The sequence below is a fragment of the Piliocolobus tephrosceles genome, chromosome 1, assembly GCF_002776525.5.
Source record: "Piliocolobus tephrosceles isolate RC106 chromosome 1, ASM277652v3, whole genome shotgun sequence".
In the NCBI taxonomy this organism is placed as follows: Eukaryota; Metazoa; Chordata; class Mammalia; order Primates; family Cercopithecidae; genus Piliocolobus; species Piliocolobus tephrosceles.
This window is the reverse complement of record NC_045434.1, coordinates 57,810,835-57,832,644: the sequence shown is the minus strand read 5'-3', so window position 1 is coordinate 57,832,644 and position 21,810 is coordinate 57,810,835. Positions and strand designations below refer to the sequence as shown.

Here is a 21,810-nt window from a genome sequence, read left to right as displayed (position 1 = left end):
CTTTCTTTCTTTCTTTCTTTCTTTCTTTCTTTATTTCTTTCTTTCTTCCTTTCTTTCTTTTTTCACCAAGTCTCACTCTGTCGCCCAGGCTGGAGTGCAGTTGTGAGACCTCAGCTCACTGCAGCCTCCACTTCCAGGGTTCAAGCAATTCTCCTGCCTCAGCCTCCCGAGTAGCTGGAATTATAGGCACACACCACCACATCCAGCTAATTTTTTTTTTTGTTTTTAGTAGAGACAGGGTTTCACCATGTTGGTCAGGTTGGTCCACAATATCTTTCTTTTCAGGACTGTTACACCCATGAGTGCAACAACCTCGTGTTTGATCTGGCACACAGGAGTTGCTCAGTAAATGTTCATTCCCTTCCTTCTCTGACCTCCTAGCACTAACAGCCCACAGCTGAAGTCATGCTGAACCCAAGCCTTGGGGGGCAGAAGACAGACCTGGGGTGGACTGAGGGCAGGATCTAACAAATGTACCCAGATGTCCCAGGCATGCTCTTTCTCTTCCCCGTGCCTGGCATGGTGGTTGAGACCACAGAGTCTGGAATCAAACTGTAAATATCATGGCTCTGCCTCTTGGTAGCTATGTGATCCTAGAGAAATTAATCCCTCTGTGCTTTGGCTTCCTCATCTGTAAAATGGGGATAAGAGTACCTACCTTAGTCGGCTGTCGTCAGAAGCTAGGGAGGATGATGATGGACTGCCCCGCACAGACCAGGATGTGCGTTGGGTGTGGGTATGACTGCGTGTCCACTCTCAGCGGGAGCTAGGCAACACGGAGGAGTTTGTGGTCCTGTTGCTTGCTGATGGAAATGTGTTGGGCCCTCCTTTTCAACTGGTTCCTCTGTTGGGCCCAAGGGTTGGGAGTAGGAGACAGTATCCCAGGCTAGCGAGGGCCTGCTCCTTACCTTGGGCACCTCGTTTTTGGCCTGTACCCTTCCCTGCCTTTGCCCTCCTAGTGGTTGTATGTGGGAAACCCATCTCAGTTCCTGTGATCTATTCGCCTTGACCCAAGGAGGAGCGTCTGGCCTCTGCTGTGACACTGGGATCCGAGGCCTTTCCCTGCTCAGTCTGGAGCCTGCCCCACACTACACCAGGCACTGAACTCCAGGACCCCCTCCTTCCACTTTCTTTTCTTCAGGTCACACCACCCTGTGCTGTATCCAGCACCATAGAAACCTCAGTGTTCGTCCCCTGCTGGGCTCGGAGGCACAGAGAAGCCTTGGGGTGTGGGGAAAGACTGTTCTTATCTAGAGTTTACTCCAAGGCCGGGGGCTACCGTCTTCTTCACACACACCCTTGAAAGAGGAAGCCTTTTTGGGGCAGAGAGGTGAGGGCGTCATCTCAACATAGGCTGGTGGAGGAGGGGGATGCTTTTTCTTTTCTTCTTCTTTTTTTTGGACTGTTAGGAGTTAAGGTTGCAAAGAGTAGGTTACATCTTCACTTTCTGAAGACACTTGAATTGAGAACCAATGTAGCTGTCATGGCAAGGGCCATCGGGGCTGGCCACCTCACACCCACCATCTTCCCATGGGACTCCAAGACCTGAGACACAAAGCAGCAGCCAGCCCAGATTCCCCTGTTCATCCTGCACGCTCCCGAGGTTGCTCCATGCCAGCACAACCTTTGGGCATCAGACATCAAAAGGTCTGTGTGCCTCAGCCCTGAAAGTTGCGGGTCTCTCTTACCCTCTTCTGCACCTGGGAGCACATGCATTACCAGTAGACGAGGGCCACCTGGCCCTGCTCCAGCCGGGACCCCTGCGGCTCAGGTAGAGGTGCCGAGCCCCTGTGTCAAAGTTGCTAAACGTTTTACTTTTGTTCCATCCTAGCTCTTTTTTCCCCCTTTCCTGATTATTGATTTTACAAAAGATAGAGCTTGGAAGGCCCTGAAGTGAGGAGGAGGGGCAGGGAATATGACTAGTAGATGGAGGGTGAGGGCTGTTTTTTGCCAAAAGCCTAAGTAGAGTGATCTGGGTTATCTGACACCCTCCTGGATGGAACCCCAGAGTACCTCCTGTGTAGAACGTCCCTGGATTTTCCCCAGCCCCCAGCCTCTCCCTCTTCTGCCATGGCAGAGAAGACAAGAATTTTTAAGAACTTATTATAGCCTGTTTCTCACTGGAAAGGAAAACTTATCTGGCTTTGTGGAGAAATTTCTGTCTGATACTCATAGTACATGATCTTTACTATATGCTAGGATATCACATTTAAAAGAACATAAAAAAAGAAATGTAAAACGCTTGAATGAGCTTGTATTACAACATTAATACAATTGAGAGTATCCGCTTTCCAGGCTAAAGAGAGTCATTCATTTTTCTATTCTTGCTTTAGCCCTTTGTAATCTGTGATAATGATTTTTTTTTTTTTTTTTCTGGAGACAGAGTCTCGCACTGTTGCACAGGCTGGAGTGAAATAGCGTGATCTCGGCTCTGTGCAACCTCCGCCTCCTGGGTTCAAGCAATTCTCCTGCCTCAGCCTCCCAAGTAGCTGGGATTACAGGCACCCACCACCAAGCCAGGCTAATTTTTTGTACTTTTAGTAGAGACGGAGTTTCATTATGTCGGTCAAGCCGGTCTTGAACTCCTGGCCTCGTGATCCACCCACCTCGGCCTCCCAAAGTGTTGGGATTACACATGTGAGCCACCTCACCCAGCCCTACTTTTCTTTTTAAGACAAAAATGTATACAAATAAAAACTTGAAAAGGCAAAAAAAAAAGTACTTACCTTATAAGGTTTCAGTGAGTATTAAATGTATGCATGCGGCCAGAATAGGGCCTGGCGCATACATGGGTGCTTACTAACGCTTAGCTATTATTATCCTCATTACCCAAGACAGCACTGGTCTCCCTTCTTCTCCCAGCCCCCTTCACCCTGAACGTACGGAGCCCTCCTGGGACCCTCCGCCCCATTGTCCCTCTGTCTAGTCAGCCCTGGTGTGTCTGGCTCACCCAGACCTGAGGGAGCCTGGTTGCCTGGTGAGGGAAGTGCTATACAGGGAAGTGAAGAGGGAACTGGAAGAGGGAAATGAGACCCCTGAGATGGAGGTAGGATGGCAAGGGAGACCCATTCCAGTTACATCTATTTGGGTGAGCGTTCGTTGGACTAAACATAGCCACTTCCCTCACTCTTCAACGGGTCATCTGCCAAACCTGGAGAATGAGGTGGTTGTGGAGACATCAGGGCCCTGGACATCCAGTGTGTGGCACGGCCATAGAGGCCAGCACATCAGGCCAGCCTACCAGAAACTCTGTTACTTCAGTCACGGCAGGCAGGGCCTCCTCGCCTTTGGCAGGCACCTCATTCCCCTCTAAGTCTCACTTCCCTCCTCTGTGAAACAGGAAAAACAGCAGAGCTGGACCAACCCTCTGTCCACAACTGAGGTGTGCTAGAAATGACTTATTTTTTCCTGTGAACCAACTTTCCAGGGATCCTGAGCGCATATCCCTCTAGGATGGAGAGGGATCACTGCAGCTATTCTGGTGCCTTCAGTTATCCCGCCTACCTGGGGAATGTGCTCAGGCCCTGGGTCTCAGGCAGTGCGCAGGTGACAGGGTCATAGGTCCTCTGCACCCTTCTTAAGGCAGGAATTGAGGCTGAGTCCTCTTTCCTGGGGGCCCCAGTGCCTCCTCCCAGATCCTGCTACACCTTCAAACTGTGAGTTCTACCCCTGAGACCTCCCAATGTTGCAGTGATTCTCAGGCTTTGGAAGACAAAAGCCTGAGCCCTGCCACAAACCAGTCCTGAGGCAAGGGGGCCCAGCCCTGCTGTCAGCTTAAGGGAACAAGAAAGTGGGGGAATCTGGGAGGAAAGCAATCATGAATATTGTAAAAATGTCTTCTGATAGCACCTGCCAAGGCTGTGTGGAGAGCTTCCTGTAAGGTCCCTAAGAGGGAGGGGACATTTGAGGATGTCTGTCCTCCACCCCAGGCTGAGCTCCCTGCAAGCACCCTGGGCTTCCTCCTCTCCAGTCAAATCTGCCTTGTCTCCTTGTAGCACACATGCCTTAAAGAGTTAACAACAAATATGAGTCCAATGCCTCCCTGCTCCAGTGAGATTTGTGCCTGAGCAGATCACTCTGTCTTGACCCTAAGGAAGGAGACTTTCAGGCCCAGGTGACAGGCAGTCGTGTGGTGGGAGTGCACCTTCCCAGGGAGCCCTTCAACTGCAGACACTTTGCTGCCTCTGCCAGCCCCTCCCCAGGCCAGCCGAGTAAGGTCCTTTCAGTGGGCTCTGCAGATCCCAGAACCCTCCAGCGGGGCACATGGGGAGCCCGGGAGCCTGGAGTCCTGACCAGGCCACTGTGTTGGGGTAGGATTGCAGGGGAAGAAGGTGTGGTAGCTGCTGCCTCTATGGTCCCAGATAGGGACACTGGCGCTGGGCAGATCCCTTTGGAGGAAAGCCCAACCAGTTCTCATCATCTTCCCACAAAGCCCCATGCAGGCCGGGGGAGGAGAAGCATTCAGGACTGGCTGACCCTTGGAGATAACAGACTCAGCCTGAAAATAGAGGCAGTGGGAGGGTGAGGGGATGTGCAGTCCCAGTCCTGCTGTTTTCAGCCCAAGACTCTGGGAGTGCTTGGCTCCAGTGCCCCTGGGGGCAGGTGCAAGGCCTGTGCATCGGGGTCACACACCAGGACAACCTCCAGCTAAGTGTGGCCCCAGGGAGCACCAGTTAGAGGCTTGTCTATGGAAGGATGAGAGTTCCCTTGAAGGGGACATTTAGTAATAAAGGCCCTTGTTGGGGGCTGAGGTAAGGGAGCTCTCACGTCACAAAGTCAGACGGGCTCACTGTGCTCCCCTGAGCTCTGAGATCAGGGGGTCAGGGACAGCCACTGCTCTCCTGCTCTGGGATCAGGACCTGAGGTCCAGTGTCTCTTCTTAGGAATACAGATCCCAAGGCTGCACCCGGTTTGAAGGTGAGCAGAGATTGTGACTTTCCATTGTTCATTTGTTCAACAAACATAGCTTGAGGGCCTACTGTGTGCTGGGCAGGATGATGCATTCTGGGGCAGGGCTTCTCAGATGATCTGTAGGGAAAGACCACAGTTGGCCATTTTTAATTTCTACTCCATCATGGCCTGATACATGGTCCTACTGTGTGGGACCCCTCCACAGTGTGTGCCAGCTGGGATTCGCCATGTGACTTTGACAAATCCAGAATGGTCTATAGTCCACCCATATGTGTGGAAGTGGCTGCAGATTGCCATAGAATTTTCCAAATGCTTACTCAATGCCTACACTGACCTCATCTCAGAGTGATAGTGACGGTGTGCAGCTGCACCTGCCCACAGCCTGCACCTCTCGCAGCAGTGCCCCAGGACACTGGTTCATTCATTCCATCACAGCACTTTCAGGCACTGTTCCAGATGTAGTTGACACAGCAGTGAACAGAGCTAAGTCCCTGCTCTCAGCGATGTTATATTCAGGTCAGGAGAGATGGGTCAAATAAATTAACAAATATATAGCGAGTCAAGTTTTGACAACAGCTAAAAAGAAAAATGAATCAGGCTAAGAAGATAGACAGTCGGGGGGTGAGAGCCAGGAAGGTCTCAGTGACAAAGTGACCTTCAAGTTGGGATCTGCAAGGAAGAAGCAAGTGAGTCATGCAGATATCTGGGGAAGAGTATTCCAGGCAGGGAGAACAGCAAGGGCAGAAGCCCTGAGTCCGAAATACTTTCATCTGTGTCGGGGGACCACACGCCCCTGGGGGAAGGGCATCAGAATCACCAGTTGATGGGGCCTTCTCAACCATAAAACCTCCCCTCACCCACCACCAACAGCAACTCCAAGAAGCCTTCTTTGGAGAGTGACCCTGGCCCCCAAGCCCAAATGCTATTACTGATGGGGGAATGTCACCTCTCTCCTGTTCTTGGGACAGAGAAGCCATGGGAAGTCCCCACAGTTAGGAACACATGTGAGGATGACGTGGCCTCAAGGAAGCTGCAGGCTGTCAGAAGGCAGCAAAGAGCAGCACAGGATTATAAGGGACGGTGAGGACACAGGGCTGGTGCTCCCTGTGGGGGGTCAAAGGGATGTAAGAGGCAGGAGGTCTACTTGGGCAGTGGGCCTCGGGGACACTCTAGGTAGAGGGGCCGGGATGAGCAAAGGTGGAGGCTGGGGCAGCTAGAGAGCTAGGGGACCTGAAAGTCATTCCACATGATTGACGGAGTGGCCAGCAGGCTGGTGGCGAGGCCAGAGGGATCAGCAGGGGTCATGTTATGGACGACCTTGCATGCCATGGGAACACATTTGGATTTTCTGGTAAGTGTTGTGGAGCCATTGCAGACTTGCAAGCAAGGCAGTGGCCGGATCTGTATGGAGAAGGGCCCAGGGGAGGAGATGTGGATGGCGGTGGACCACTACAGGCAGGGGAGAGCAAGCAAGAGCAGGAACAGTTAAAGAGGAGGAGCTGGAGTCTGGAGATGGTAGGGCTGGAGTGGCCTGGACCTGCTGGACACTGGGACCCAGGGAGAGCAAGAGGGAGGAGGAGTCCAGAAACACCCTGGGGGTTTCTGGCTTGGGCCACTGAGTGCCTTTGGCTGAGACAGGGACACATGAGAAAGAGCAGGTTTATCAGGAGGAGGAGTTTCGTTTCAAACATGGAGTGTGAGGTGGGTCAGAGCCAAGCCCTGGTGACCACCCACAGCCATGACATCAAACAACAGCTCTGTGAAAACCAATAGAACATAATGGAAACCAACAAAACACAGTGTAGGCAGAAAACAGACCTTCACCAAGGGTCCAGGTGTCTCATAAGAATAGCTGTGATGTATTCAGCATTTGGTGCATGCCAGGCAGGGGTAGCCACTTACTCACAAGGTGCCATTTAATCCTCACCATGACCCTTCAAGGTAGCTCTCATTATCTCAGTTTTACAAATGAGGAAACGGAGGTTCACAGAAGCTTAGGAACTTGCCCAAAGCAGCAGAGCTGGTGAGAACCATCACACCACGTATCTCCTGCCTCCCACCTGCCCATGGTGGGCTCTGGGGGTTGTCACAGGAAATTAGGATGTTTTAGGAAGGTTGATGACTTTGATCTTGGGGAGACAGCCAGGTCTTACCCAGGGCATCCAGTCCAGAGCTTAATAAATATCTGTGGAATGACTATCCCTCATTCTTCCATGGAAGCCTGAGCCCAGGCTGCAGAGGCTGTCAGCCAACCCAGTGTGACACTGATGACACTGTTCCTATGATGTAAGAGTGGACACATCCCTTTTCCCTCTCCTGCGGAACGAGGGCTCACGCTGTGTGCACACACAGGGATTGTATGGTACTGAGTTTTACTTCCAGGCACTGCAGGGTTGCGCTGGAGGGAGTATGGTGGAAAGAGGCAGGCCTTGGAGTTAACAGGCTGAGGAAACTGAGTGACCTCATCTGAAGCCCACAGCCCCCGACAAGCTCTCTCTGAGTCAGGCTGAGCCAGACAGGCAGTGGCAGGTGCAGGCAGTTATCTGGTGTTCATGGCTGGCCGCCCAGCCTGTGAGCACTGCAACTATTTCAGGTCCTGCTTTTCCTTGCCTCAACCCCACTTCTGTCTATCCCCCTGGGATTGCAGCAACCTGAGATTGTAAATGCTGCCTTGACTTCACTCTCCTCCCTTACACTTTTCCCTTAATGGTGTGCCTGACCCCCAGGAAACCTGTCCTGCAGAGGAGGGGAGACCACCCACCCAATTTCAGGGAGATCCGTCTGTAGTTGGCCCAGCCCACTCTTCTTGCCAGTGAGGATGCCAAGACCTCCCTTTGCAGCTCCCCTCCATGGAGTGGCTGCTCCACGATTCCCCCACGAGTGCCCAGCACAGTCTCCATCAACAGGCCCTTTCACAGAACTGCATGGCTTTGCATTTTAATTATCATATTACCATTTTCTGGAAGAAGGGGAAAGCTTTGGGATCACAAATTAATAGAAGGAATGAAGGGCAAAATTAAGAATAGCAAGTCTAGTCCACGTATGCTGTAGTTTTCCCTTCTGTGTGGAAGGGGAAAATCATGCTTTCAGGAAAATTCTCTGAATGACAAGTTTGGAGGATTCTGGAGCTCTATCCACAATAATGAGCTATGTGAGGGCCTCTTCCCTTGCCTCCCACACCTACTCACTTGGAAGTAAAAATACATTCTCTTCCATATCATTAATGGAGTGCCCCAGTCCCCAGTCTGGCTCCGCAGTAAAGGAACTGTGAATATGAGTGACGCCTCCGCAGTGTGCTGATGGGGAGGGCCCCTGGTCCCAGGAGATGCTTCCATGGGTGTGAGTGTTGGAGACTAATGGGGGCTGGGTTGTGGGCATACAGACCCCCTTGTTGTGTGACTCCAGGGAGCACCAATCAGGATAGATCTGTGTATATATATACACACACCTCCTGGAGCTGTGCCGTGCTGCAGCCTGGTCTAGGCTGCAGGATGGGTCAGCACCTCCTCGGGAGGCTGTGCTTATCTGGGGAGACCTGGAGGCCAGAGCTCTTAGAAGCTGCCAAGCCAGGGTTCAGATGGCTGCAAGGAGAGCAGTTTCAGCCTGGAGTCCCAACAAGAGAGACCTGCTTCCTCAGTTAGAAATAGCTCTCACCTGGGCCCAGAAGAGGGGGCAGGGTGACAGCGCTAAGGATAGGGTAACACAGAGGATCAGGCTACAGGGTCAGGGCCTGGAGTGTCGGCAGGGCCTTCTGCAGAGTGGGGCTGAGCTGAAACCTCAGCCTCTTACCTGTGCTCCCCACACACACTGTACCCCACACTCCACTCACCCTGTATAATAGGGTCATGCCCTTTAAGGAGCTGCCTAAAGGAAGCCAATGTGAGGGCAGGTGGGGCGGGCAGGGAACCTTAAAGGAAAATGAATTAAAGAGCAACACTGCCCAGCAAGGGAAGGCGTCTGGAGTTCTGAGCAATCCACTCCCATCTCCTACCATCCATCCCCTGCATGGTGGGAGAAGAAAGGTGCCAAAACCAGAAAAACTGCCTGGGGACTTTCATTTTGGGTGCCTCAGATCCTTCATATATTCAACCCATTCTCATCTCTGGAAGTCGAGTAATGAAAAAAAAAAAAGGGCAAAAATCCCCATGCTTCATGGAGTTTATATTCTAGTGGGGAAGATAGATAATGAACAAGATTTCATATATATAATATATATAGATATGGTATTTAAGCTAAGAGTAAGTGCTAAGAAGACCAAATTAAGCAGAGCAGAGGAACATGAAATGCTGGAGACAGCTCGCATTACACTTGGTGGCCAGAAAAGGCCTCAGTGAAGGAATTTTGAGTAAAGACCTGTAGAAAGTGAGGGAGTGGCAGTGCGGGGGCGTGTAGGTGTAGAGGTGGGTGGGCATTCCATCAGCAGGTGCAAATGTCCTGAGGCAGGCGTGCCTGAGCAACAGCAGGGAACCCAGCATGGCTGCAGGGAAGAGAGCGAGGGTGAGCTCGGAGAGCGCAGAGGCATGCTGTGGACCACGTTTGCTCCCACAGGAGAAGCTGGAGTATTTCTTCCTCATCGTCTTCTCGATTGAAGCCGCCATGAAGATCATTGCCTACGGCTTCTTATTCCACCAGGATGCTTACCTGCGCAGCGGCTGGAATGTGCTAGACTTCACCATTGTCTTCCTGGGGTGAGAGCTGGGTGTGGGGAGACTGGAGGTCAGACCCTCACTGAGGACTCTGTGCCCACTGCCACCACCACCAGCATCTTAGGGGTGGAGTGGGACTCCAGTGTTGTGCTAACCACTGCATGGAGCAGCCGCTGTTAGAGGCTGGCCTGGCAAGGGTGCTGTCCATGCTGGTGGAGAGTGGGTCATTGCTCCTGACCCTGCCCACAGGTCACAATCTCCTTCCCCGGCTAGATGCTATAAATTCCAGTATCCTCCTCACATCACACAAATTTGGAAATGATATGGAAGGTTCCACTGGCCAGCAGTTTCTGGATGTTCATAAGTTTCTCACCCTCTGTCATTTATTAGTTTATTCCATGGACCTGTATTGAGTACCTGTTATTCCGGTTCACAAAACGGACATTTATTAACTGTATTAGTTTGCTAGGTTTGCCATAATAACATTCCACAGATTGGGAAGCTGAAACAACAGCAATCTATTTCTCACAGTTCTGGAGCCTGGAAATTCAAGGTCAAGATGCTGGCAGGTTTGGGTTCACAGGGTCTCTCCTCTGTGCATGCGCATCCTTGGTGTCTCTTTGTGTGTCCAGAGTTCCTCTTCTTATAAGGACACCAGGCAAACTGGATGAGGGCCCACCCTAACAACCTCATTTCATCTTCACCACCTCTTTAAAGACCCTGTCTCCAAATACAACCACATTCTGAGGTGCTAGGGGTTAGGGCTTCAGCATATGCATTTAGAGGGATCATAACTCTACCCATAGCATTACCGTAACTACCACATAATGATAACAATAGCATTTATCAAGTACTTAATATGTGCTTACATGCACCGTCTCATTTAATTCTCACCACAATCCTGTTTTTCCTCATTTTATGAACAAGGAAGCTAAAGAACAGAAAAGTCAAGCAACTTGCCCAAGGTCACACAGCTAGCTGGTGGCAGTGCTGGGATTCAAGCCAAAGCAGTCTCGGTTCCAGAGCCTGCATGCTTAACCAGAATGCTGTCCTTTAGTTCTGAAAGGATGGTGTTGGTTACCTGCTAGCCATCCAGTGCTACTTTTGGCTCAACAGGGAAAATAGAAGAATTCTGTGAATCGGCCTCTGCCTTTTACAAACTGCCCTGGTTGGAAGCCAAGACAAGTGCATACAGAATAATAGAGTGCAGAGAGCAACACCTCACAGCGCATTGCTGTTTCATATGCAATGTGTCCCAGGGAGTTCTGCCGTTAGAAGGATTCGGAGGCGAAGGAATTTGAAGTAGACTTCAAAGGATAATGGAAATTTGAGTAAATTAAGGAGGAAGAGGAGGCTAGTAGGAAAGAAAATAAAGGGCATTATCAAAAAGTGCAGCCAGGAGGAAAAGCGTGCAGGGAGAACTTGCTGTGGAGTTTCTTCTCTGGGTCGCCACTGAGTGTGATACAGGTAACCCATGTAGGGGGTGCTCAGCCCTAGGGCCAGGGACGACACCTGTGGCACACATACCTCAACCCCGTTGAGCACGCAAAGTAGACCTCACAAGTGGAGCACCACTCTTTTCCCTGAGTATGAACTTGATGTCAGAATCCTTTTAAGTGAAATTCCCCAGGTAAGCATGATCAGATCATTTGTTAGTTGATGAACCATATTTGCCATCTCTCCCCCAGGCCTTTCCACAGGTGCTTGAGCATGGACAGGACACAGGGCCCCAGACCACTGGGGCAGTGGCTTTTCCAACCCCTGGACCCCTTCTCTCCCTCTTCTCCATTCTAGGGTCTTCACTGTGATTCTGGAACAGGTTAACGTCATCCAAAGCAACACAGCCCCAATGAGCAGCAAAGGAGCCGGCTTGGATGTCAAGGCCCTCAGAGCCTTCCGAGTGCTCAGACCCCTCCGGCTGGTGTCGGGGGTGCCTAGTGGGTGGCAGTGTCCCTGCAGACCCCTTTCTCCTCTCCCTTCCTCTTCCCTTGTCCCCAGTTCTGGGTCCCCTTCCTACGTTGACATCTCAGAGGCTTCCCAGGATTTATAGGGAGGGAGGGCCGTGAGACCAAGTGGAGGTGACTCCTCTTTTCCCCTCCCTGGCTGCCTCTGCAGGCCTGCAGGTGGTCCTGAACTCCATCTTCAAGGCCATGCTCCCCCTCTTCCACATCGCCCTGCTGGTCCTCTTTATGGTCATCATCTATGCCATCATCGGGCTGGAGCTCTTCAAGGGCAAGATGCACAAGACCTGCTACTTCACTGGCACAGGTGAGCTTCCAGGGAAAGTGGGACTGTGGGACAGGGCCTAGGACGGCTCAGAAGGGGGAGCCACCCTACCTGGTGAAGGAGCCCAGGGCTTGGCCATTGCCCCCACATCTGTTGACCTTGGGAATGGGCTTTTCCTGGATAGGGAGGACTTGGAGGAAGGACAGCTCTACTGGGGTCAGTGAGCCAAGAAAGTGAGCAGGGACCTGGGCCACGGCTTGTTCTGAAACACCCTTACCCCCTACCCCACATGCAATGTGGTATATTGCAGGCTCTCTGAGCCAGTGGTGGATGGAGACACAGGCATGGGATAAGCCTGAATTTCTATGTGTACTTTTCCTGTCACATAGTTTTAGCTTTAGTCTGAGCTGCCCCTCAGAGCAGGCACCCAGAATAGGGTCTGAATGGGACCTCAGAAAAAAACACCCAAGAGCCAAAGGCAGTCAATTTTTGAGTTTCCAGAAATAACCTACATTGAAGCCCAGATATTCTTGAGCTGAACCAGCAGTTCTCAAACTTTTTGGCCTCAGGACCCCTTTTCTCTCTTATAAATTTCAGAGAGCTTTTGTTTATATAGGTTTTGATCTGTTGATATTCATGGTATAAGAAATGAAAACCGAGGAACATGTCACAATATTAATTTATTAATTCACTTTTAAAGAACAGTAAGAAACTCATGGCATGAGAACATAAATAGTATATCTCTAATAAAAAATAACTAGATTTTCAAAAACCAGTAATATTTGGTGAGAAGAGTGGTGACGCTATTTATACTTTTTGTAAATCTCTTCAATGCCTGGCTCGATAGAGGATGCTAGACTCTCACATCAACTTCTGTGTGTGTGTGCTGCCACGTCACACCTCATGTAGCCTCTGGAAAATTCCAGTCTACATTGTTGAGAGAATGAAAGACAGATGGGCAACTAATATCTTAGCAGTATTGTGAAAATCGTTTTGGTCAGGCCAACACCCTGAAAAAGTATCGGGTCCCGTTCTGAGACTGGCTGCTCTACCCTGCCAGCAGCTCGCTGGGACTTAGCCTCCTCCATGAGTCCTGGCATTGAACTCACCAGAATAACTCTCCTTGACCTTCAGTGTCTCAGGAAACTCTACTCACCTCCTCATGACCACTGACAGCAAAGGGACAGTCAACACCAGTCCCAAACCCAACTCACAAGAGTAAGCTCCGGTCCAGCTTTCAGGGGTTATATTCCCAGACTCCTCCCATCTCAGCCTCTTCCCATCACCACCACAATCTACATCCTATAATAAGCATTATCAGGATGGATAGGAGGGGACCTTCGATCACACCTTCAACCCAAATTTGGAGGTCTCAGTGGTGTTCTCATGAGGTCTTGAGGAATGCTGAGCAGCAGTGCTCAAAAGCGCCTGTCAGATCAGGGCTTCTGACTTCATGGGGTCAGGGCCCCCTCAGGACCATCAGTGTCCTCTCCTTTCCATCTTCAGAGCATTGAGCCTACATGCTAAATAGGTTAATAGCCTACACGGTAAAGAGGTGAGGCAGGGTGTTCCAGTTCTGATGAGCCAATCTAATCTCTGAACACAAAAGGAGACTGTAAAACATCCTAAGATGAAAGGGGATGCAGGATGTCATCAGAAGTACAGGATTTTAGAGACAAGAAAGCATCATCCAGGGGAACAAAGGAGAGTGCAGGCTCGGGCCTGGCGGGAACTTCCCCTGAGTGCAGACCCCTGCCCCGTCAGCTGGGTGTCTTGTGCAGCTCAGCCCAGTGCTTTTGGAGCTTCTCCAATTTCACCTCCCAGACATAACTCTCAAGTCAGAACATGTGAGCCCTCCACCTCCAGCCCTACTCCAGCCAGGCAGCTGCCTGCTTTTTTAAAGTTCTGTGGGAACAAATGACACTCAGATTACTTCTCTTTCATGCGTTGCGCTGCATAGGACAATTAATCCTAGAAGCTGACCCTGCCATGAGGCCTGGGGCCCAAGACATAATTCCTGCTGCCTGTAGCCATCCTCAGCCCCAGGCATTCCTCTTCACTGTCACCATGTGCTCCGTATGAAGCTGTCTTTTGTGTTTTTAGCAGAGTGTCTTTAGACTTACTGCTCAATTCTCTTAAACTGCTCTTATACACCTTTCCTCCTGTCATTGTCCACCTACTACTGTTGTCTGATGCTCCCTCTGCCTTCTGCCTCCAGATATCGTGGCCACGGTGGAGAATGAGGAGCCATCGCCCTGTGCCAGGACGGGCTCAGGGCGCCGGTGCACCATCAATGGCAGTGAGTGCCGGGGTGGCTGGCCAGGGCCCAACCATGGCATCACCCACTTTGACAACTTCGGCTTCTCCATGCTCACCGTGTACCAGTGCATCACCATGGAGGGATGGACTGACGTCCTTTACTGGGTGGGTCTGGGCCCGCACCTGCCAGAACCGTCTCCCTTCATCCACAGGTTTGCAAGGGAGCGGGGAGGGAGGGCTTGCCAATCCACACAGGAGGCCAGTCTCTGACTTGAGTGACCACAGCTCCCTCTTGCTCCTCCCTGGGGAATCTGTACAGGATGTGTGTCCCCTTCTGGTTCCCAGGTATGTGCCCCAGCATCCTATGGGGAAATCCCCACAATACAGTATGTCTATGCAGGATCCAAGGGGCGGGTGAAGAATGGAAACCAGGAAAAACCTGGCTGTGAGTGACTCGATTCTGATGGCTTAGAATTTCAGACTTTTTGAGGAATGAAGGGCTCTTTGAGTCTTTTTCCTTTCTTCTGCAAGACTGCTTTCCCATATAACTATTATAAGATATTAGTTTCCTCATCCATAAAATAAGGATAATAACACTGTCTATATCAGAGTTAGTGGGAGAATTACAACAGCGCCTGGCACACGGTCAAGACTCCATAGGAGTGTCTTTGTTGGAGTATATTATTTATTTGGTATTTGTTAAGAGCTAGTTAGATTTCTTATTTCATCCTTCAATGATGGAAGGCATTGCTCCCATTTTACAGATAAGGAAACTGAGGTTCAGAGAGATTAAAGTAACTTGCCCATGGTTAAGAACTTAGTGAGCAACAGAGCCAAGAATCGAACTCTGATCCCCCTGGCTCCAATCCGGAATTAACCACAGTATGATGCTGCCTATTAGGGGGGTGGGAGGATTGCAAAACTGTCAAATGCTTTGCAAATATAAAGGATTAGTGTAAATATTTATTGTAAGTGTGTATTAGGAGAGCAAATTATTTAAAATATCAAAGGACTGTCACATGTATGATTTCACTTCTGTTTCAAGCCTGTGAGGAGAGACAGCCCATGTCATAATCACCATTAGGCGGATAGGAATAACGATCAGAGATGTTAGGTGACTTGTCCAGGGTCACAGAGGTTGTTCACGTGAAAAATCTTGGCTTGAAATAAATCAACTGGAGATAGAGTCTATGAGGGAGGTCAAACACTCTTGGTTGGAGGGAAATTAGGTCAGTCTTGCCCGGACCAGGTAGGCAGTCAGCAAGTCCTCCCTAGGGAGATCCTTTCAGACCAGATCCTAGTCCTCAGGCTGGAAAAGTCCTTCCAGACTAGTCCTCAGGTTAGGAAAAATGTCCACTCACTGTCCCAGGGTGGCCTCTCTCCTTGTCCCCCAGGGTTGGGTGGAGTCTTAATGAGCAGACTTGGGGAAGGGGAGCCAAGTCCCCAACTCAGAGAATCACACCTCTGTCCTGACCAGGTCAATGATGCAATCGGGAATGAGTGGCCCTGGATCTATTTTGTCACCCTCATTCTGCTGGGATCCTTCTTCATCCTCAACCTGGTACTGGGTGTTCTGAGCGGGTAAGAAAGTTCAAAGGTAGCCAGCAGGGAAAGGAGAAAGAGGAGGAGGGGAGAAGGAGGAGGAAGGAAAAAGAACCGAGGGAAAAGAAACAGGAGGGGTGGGTAGGGGGGAGGGAGGAGGAGGAGAGAAAGGAGGAGGAAGAAGGAGTGGAGCAGGGCAGGGGGCTATGGGTCAGGCCCTTGGCTCATCCCTGGGCTCCCTGCTGTCTCAGCTGGGCCAAGAGTGCTTCCTTCCTGGTGAGCAGGAAGAGAGGAGATACACACAAGATCCCTTCAATTTTTAATTTGCCTTTCTCCTCCTCCCCAAGTCTTCCCCCATTCTCGCCCCTCCTGTCCCTCTGCTTTGACACTCCTCAGTGAAGCCCCTGAGACTACAACCTCCTGGCCCTGGGGGTGCCTAAGTGGAGCCTCAGCACTAAGAGGCAGTGGGGCTTTCGGTTAAGCACACGGACTCTGGAGCTAGAATGCCCACATTTAAATCCCAGCACTACTGCTTGGTGGCTGTGTGACCTTTACCTAATTACCTAACTTCTCTGTGCCTTAATTTCCACATCGGCCACATAAGAATTATTTCGGTTTCTATCTCATAGGGTGGTTGTGAGGATTAAATAAGTTAATACGTACAAAGTACTTAGAGCAGAGTCCAGCATAAAATAAGCACTAAATACTAATGGTTATTATTAATGAGAGTTGTTCTCTTTGAGACAGCCCTGCTGTCATCCCTCCAACCACCCCAGCACAACAGAGAGGCTAGAAGTCACCATCAGCCTTCTTCCCCATTGGTATCATCCCATTCCAGAAGCTTCCCTCCAGGCAGTCTGTAGATAGAATTCTGGGAGACTGTGAACTTGGACAGGAAACATTCATCTTTATTTTTCACAACTGTAACTGAAATTTAGTGTTTCCTTTAGTAACGAACATAGGCAACAAACCACAGTGCTATTAGCAGGGCCTATGACTTGTCCTAATAGAAATCATGTCACATTACAGTTGTGAATAGTATTTACACTAATTACTCCATACTTTGAAATTATGATAGATACCAGACCTGCAGCTAGATCTTGCTAGTTAATGAGTTAATGAAAAAGCAAATGTATTACTCGATCACAATTTTTTTGCATTTTAATAACTGTATTTTAACATGCAGTCAAGTGCTGCATGAAGACATTTCAGTCAATGACGGGCTGCGTCCACAACAGTGGGGCGCTAAGATTGTACTGTATTTTTACTGTATCTTTTCTATGTTTAGCTGTGTTTAGATCCACAGATACTTACAATTGCTTATGGTGTGCAGTACAGTAACATGCTGTCCAGGTTTGTAGGTTAGGAGCAATAGGCTATGCCATATAGTCTAGATGTGTAGTCGGCTCTCCCATCTAGGTTTGTGTAAATACGCTCTTGATGTCTGCACAGAGATGAAATCACCTAACAATGCCTTTCTCAGAACGCATCCCAGTCATTAAGTGAAGCCTGGCTGTAACTGGCTCCTTTGTCATGCTTTGGTTTTATTTTGTGCATTTCACATTTTTCTGAAGACAGATCCATAGGCTTCACTGGACTTTCAAAGGGTCCATGGCACAAACCGGTCAAGAACCCCTCCCTGGACCCCACCTGACCAGGGCGACTCGACCTGCCCTGTGGGCCAACCCCTCCTGGCTGCCAGGCGCAGCTCCTCAGAGCCCACGCCTATGCTACCGTCCTCCCCCTGCCCCGTGGGGAAGGTGGCCATAGCCCAGGGCTGCCCTCTGCTGGCCTGAAGATCCCTCGCGGAGCCTCGGGTCCTTTTCTTCCAGCCCTGCCACCTGGTTCCTCAGAGTCCCAGGAGAATTTTCCCAGGCCTTTGGTCTGTACGAAACTAAATTTCTAAGGTAGTCTGAAGGGTTGGGGCAGTACGGCCAATTTGAGGCTCTGTGGTTGATTCAGTTAGGCAATGGACTGCCTTGTCGTTCACCCCTAATGTGCAAGGGGAACCCCAAAAGAAGGCAGGAGACAATGAGATGGATGAGAAGAAAGAAATGAGGAAGGGGCAAGGAATGCTCCAGAGTGTTTTTGGTGGGTGGGGATGAGTGAGCGGGAAGTGAGAGGGGCTGTCTCTCAGCCACCTTGAGGGGCACCTGGACCCCAGGCAACACCCTGGGCCCAGAAAAAGGAGCACTCCAGCCACAGAATGGGCTTGTCTGTCCTCAGAAAGCTCAGTCTTTCCCTGACCCTGTTCCCTCTTCTCCTCCCCTCCTGGCTCATCCATCCCGTTTCAGGGAATTCACCAAGGAACGGGAGAAGGCCAAGTCCAGGGGAACCTTCCAGAAGCTCCGGGAGAAGCAGCAGCTAGATGAGGACCTTCGGGGCTACATGAGCTGGATCACGCAGGGCGAGGTCATGGACGTTGAGGACTTCAGAGAAGGTTTGGGCCCAAAGGCTGTGGTTAGCACTCACCCCACTCTCTGACTCCCACCTCTGGGCCACACCTTGCATTCGGGCTCCGTGGACAGCGCTACCTCATTTAACCCCCCAGCAAGCCTGGGAGGCCCACTGAGCAAGTCCAACATTAGTCCTTTGAGGGTGAGGGACTTGCCTAAAGCAAAATGGCTCAAAATGGTAGGATCCAGGTGTGACCAGAGCTCTTCCCAAAGGTACATACTGCCCATCCTCACAGCCCTTCTCCTGCAGATAAAGTGGGCTTTTTGTCTTTGGAACTCTCAGTCTCTGGAAAGCACCAAGAAATCCAGGCCTATCTAGGACCCATTGTCACAGATGTCTCTGGTCAATGGGCCCTTGTCTCAGGTGCCCAGCCCAGGTGTGTCCAGCCCAGAGGAGCCCCGAAGGCTGGCTGACTCTTTCTCTCCTATCTCCAGGAAAACTGTCTTTGGATGAAGGTGGCTCTGACACAGAGAGCCTGTATGAAATTGCAGGCTTGAACAAAATCATCCAGTTCATGTGAGTATCTGCCCACTGCCCCAGGACCCCCCCAACCCCCAGCTCCCTGAGACATGAGGGTAGAGTCCAGTTACTTCCCTTCAGTGGTTTCAGAGTCACTTGTCTAATCCTTTAGAAAGGCAGCCTTTTTAAGAAAACAGGGCCAGTTCCTGCTCTGAGGGACTCCACAGGGACCAGACCTTCGGGGAGTGTGTGATCAGAGGGGTCTTGAGCAGTGACCTATTTATATAGCACATAAGAAGGACACTGGGAGCCTCTGGGAGCAGTGAGCATGCTTGCTGCTGCTTCACCCTGATCAGGGCGGAGCTGGGTGAGGTCATTTGTGTTGGAAACCTCCAAGAGGGAAGAGGGAAAGTGTATGCAGCAGAGGCCGCACAACCCAGGAGCCCCTCAGGAAGGAGGCTGGAGGCAAGAGCACACTCCACGCTCTCTCGCCTTTGTCTTAAGAGGAGGGTTGGTTTGTTTGGTTGGCTGTTTCCTTTTACAAATTCACACTTAATTATGATTTTGAAAGATCAAACAATAGAGCTATACATCAAAGAAAAAATGAAGGTCCCCAGTGCTCTTCAAAGAGGTAACCATGGTAACAGATGTGTAGCCTCTAAGATCTTTTCTGTGCTTTCATCCCTCTTGCACCAACACACACACGCGCCAGGATTTTTTGTTTTTTGTTTTGATTTTTTACACAATGGGGTTGTTTATGTTAACTACTGTCACTACAGGGACTAGAAGAGTGCCTAGCACATATGAGGTGTTGCCAAAAATTTGTCAAGTAAATGAATATAATATACACTACAGGACAATCCAATAAAGGATTATCTAGTGACTTACTTTTTTTTACTTAAAATTATCTATGGAGAGCAATTTTCACAACAGATTCACTTTCTTTTGTGTATCTTTGGATGTAAAATATTCCACAGGATGAATATACCATAATGTAGTTAATCTTTGCCCTCTTTGGCAATACAAATAGCGCTGCAGGGAACAGTTGTGGATGAGTATGATCATTTCTGCAGAAGGAACTCTAGAAATAGACTTGCTGGGTCAAAGGGTATAGCTACTCCCAGCTCCTCGGGAGTCTGAGGTGGGAGGATCACCTGAGCACAAGAGTTCAAGTCCAGTCTGGGCAACCTAGAAAGACCTGTCTAAATAAATAAATAATAAAACATGAATAAACAGAGCATATATATTTTAAATTTCGGTAAGCGCTGCCAATTCATCCCAAAAGATTGTACTGTCAAAGCTCATTTCCCCTCACCCTCCCCAGATATTATTAATTTGTTGAAGAGTGGCCTTGGATAATGGGCAAAACGTGGCATCTCAGAGTTGCTTTAATTAAAATTAAACCACACGGAGTGTCTGCTCCTTGCCAGGCACTTGTGCTAAGCATTTTGCGTGCATCCTCTCATTCCATTGCCTCGGAGGTTTGCGTCACTATTGCTCTTCTGTGAAAGATGGAGGATTTTATTCAGTCTGGATCCCCAGCTCATGCCCTGAGCTTCTCTCATGTGGCTGGAGGAAGAGGAGTGGTCAGCTACGCATAGCTGGAGTGTGTATGAAGGTAGCTTGGACAGGTGGGGCGTAGACCAGCGCAGCACTGTGCACCATCCTCTGTCCCCTCTCTTAGCCGGCACTGGAGGCAGTGGAACCGCATCTTTCGCTGGAAGTGCCATGACATCGTGAAGTCCAAGGTCTTCTATTGGCTGGTGATTCTCATCGTTGCCCTCAACACCCTATCTATCGCCTCAGAGCACCACAACCAGCCTCTCTGGCTGACCCGTTTGCAAGGTGAGGCGGAAGGGAGTGAAGCCGGGAGGAGGGTACGTGTGGCTGTGGCTTGATGTCAAAGTCAGCCAATGGTACTGCAGGTTTTGCAGAAGAAGTTAATTAGATATTGACATCATTTTCTAAAAATTATGGACCATGAGTGTTGGATTATACGACCAAATCCACTCCTTTCACGGGGGTAAAACGAAAACCTCAAGTAGCAAACAACGTACCCAATTTTCCTCTTCGTGGCATTGTAACTTGCCAAGGGCAGTAAAAGCAACAGGCTGGGACAGGTGCTTGCCCAGGTGTCCAGGCAGATTTTTCTAATCACAGATCCCTGGACATAAAATTGCTAGTAATTTAGAACTCTAAGGACCCAAGTTCAAATTCTGCTACAAAAACAACAATCTTTCACCAACTATTTATTGAGTGCATCCTATATGTAAGGTACAGGAAAAGAACTGAGGATACAGAGAACACTTATACACTGCTCCCAGCTTCAAGGAGCTTACTTAGCCAGAGGAGAAGACTGATGTTAATAAATAATTCCAAATCAATACAAGGAGGGCAATGATAGAGGTAAATACAAAATAGCAGCAAGAGGAGAATCATCACAGAAGAGATGTTGGAGCTCTGTGGATCTTAAAAGATAGGTAGACAAGCCCCAGGTAGTCAAAAGGAGGAGGGGATCCCGCAGAAGGAACAGTGTATGCAAAGAGATGAAGATGTAAAACAGTTTAGTGAATTCAGTAAGCCATAAGAACATTGCATGTGACTAAGAGAGTGGCAATAGATATGTTTGCTCACATGTTTGCCTTGTGTTAGGCCATTCTTGCATTGCTATAAAAAAAAATACCTAAGGCCGGGTGTGGTGACTGACACCTGTAATCCCAGCACTTTGGGAGGCCGAAGCAGGCAGCTCACAAGATCAAGAGATTGAGATCATCCTGGCCAACATGGTGAAACCCCATCTCTACAAAAAATACAAAAATTAGCTGGGTGTGGTGGCGTGCACGTATAGTCCCAGCTACTCGAGAGGCTGAGGCAGGAGAATCACTTGAATCCAGAAGGCGGAGGTGGCAGTAAGCTGAGATTGCACCACTGCACTCCAGCCTGGTGACAGAGCGAGACTCTGTCTCAAAAAAAAACAAAAAACAAAAAAACAAAAACAGGCCGGGTGCGGTGGCTCAAGCCTGTAATCCCAGCACTTTGGGAGGCCGAGACGGGCGGATCACGAGGTCAAGAGATCAAGACCATCCTGGCTAACATGGTGAAACCCCGTCTCTACTAAAAAATACAAAAAACTAGCCAGGCGTGGTGGCGGGTGCCTGTAGTCCCAGTTACTCGGGAGGCTGAGGCGGGAGAATGGCGTAAACCTGGGAGGCGGAGCTTGCAGTGAGCTGAGATCCGGCCACTGCACTCCAGCCTGGGCGACAGAGCGAGACTCCATCTCAAAAAAAAAAAAAAAAAAAAAAAAAAAAAA

General features: G+C 49.9%; 1 protein-coding gene across 1 annotated transcript in view; it reads left to right on the top strand.

Annotated features, from left to right (window-relative positions):
* Positions 1–21,810, top strand: part of CACNA1S (calcium voltage-gated channel subunit alpha1 S) — a 73,737-nt gene that overhangs the window by 9,301 nt on the left and 42,626 nt on the right. The window contains exons 3-10 of the mRNA XM_023224710.1: positions 9,460–9,599; positions 11,352–11,494; positions 11,673–11,825; positions 14,002–14,207; positions 15,520–15,623; positions 17,879–18,024; positions 18,476–18,557; positions 20,185–20,345. Of these exons, the coding sequence (XP_023080478.1) occupies positions 9,460–9,599; positions 11,352–11,494; positions 11,673–11,825; positions 14,002–14,207; positions 15,520–15,623; positions 17,879–18,024; positions 18,476–18,557; positions 20,185–20,345 (1,135 nt within the window). The remainder of the gene's footprint in view (positions 1–9,459; positions 9,600–11,351; positions 11,495–11,672; positions 11,826–14,001; positions 14,208–15,519; positions 15,624–17,878; positions 18,025–18,475; positions 18,558–20,184; positions 20,346–21,810) is intronic.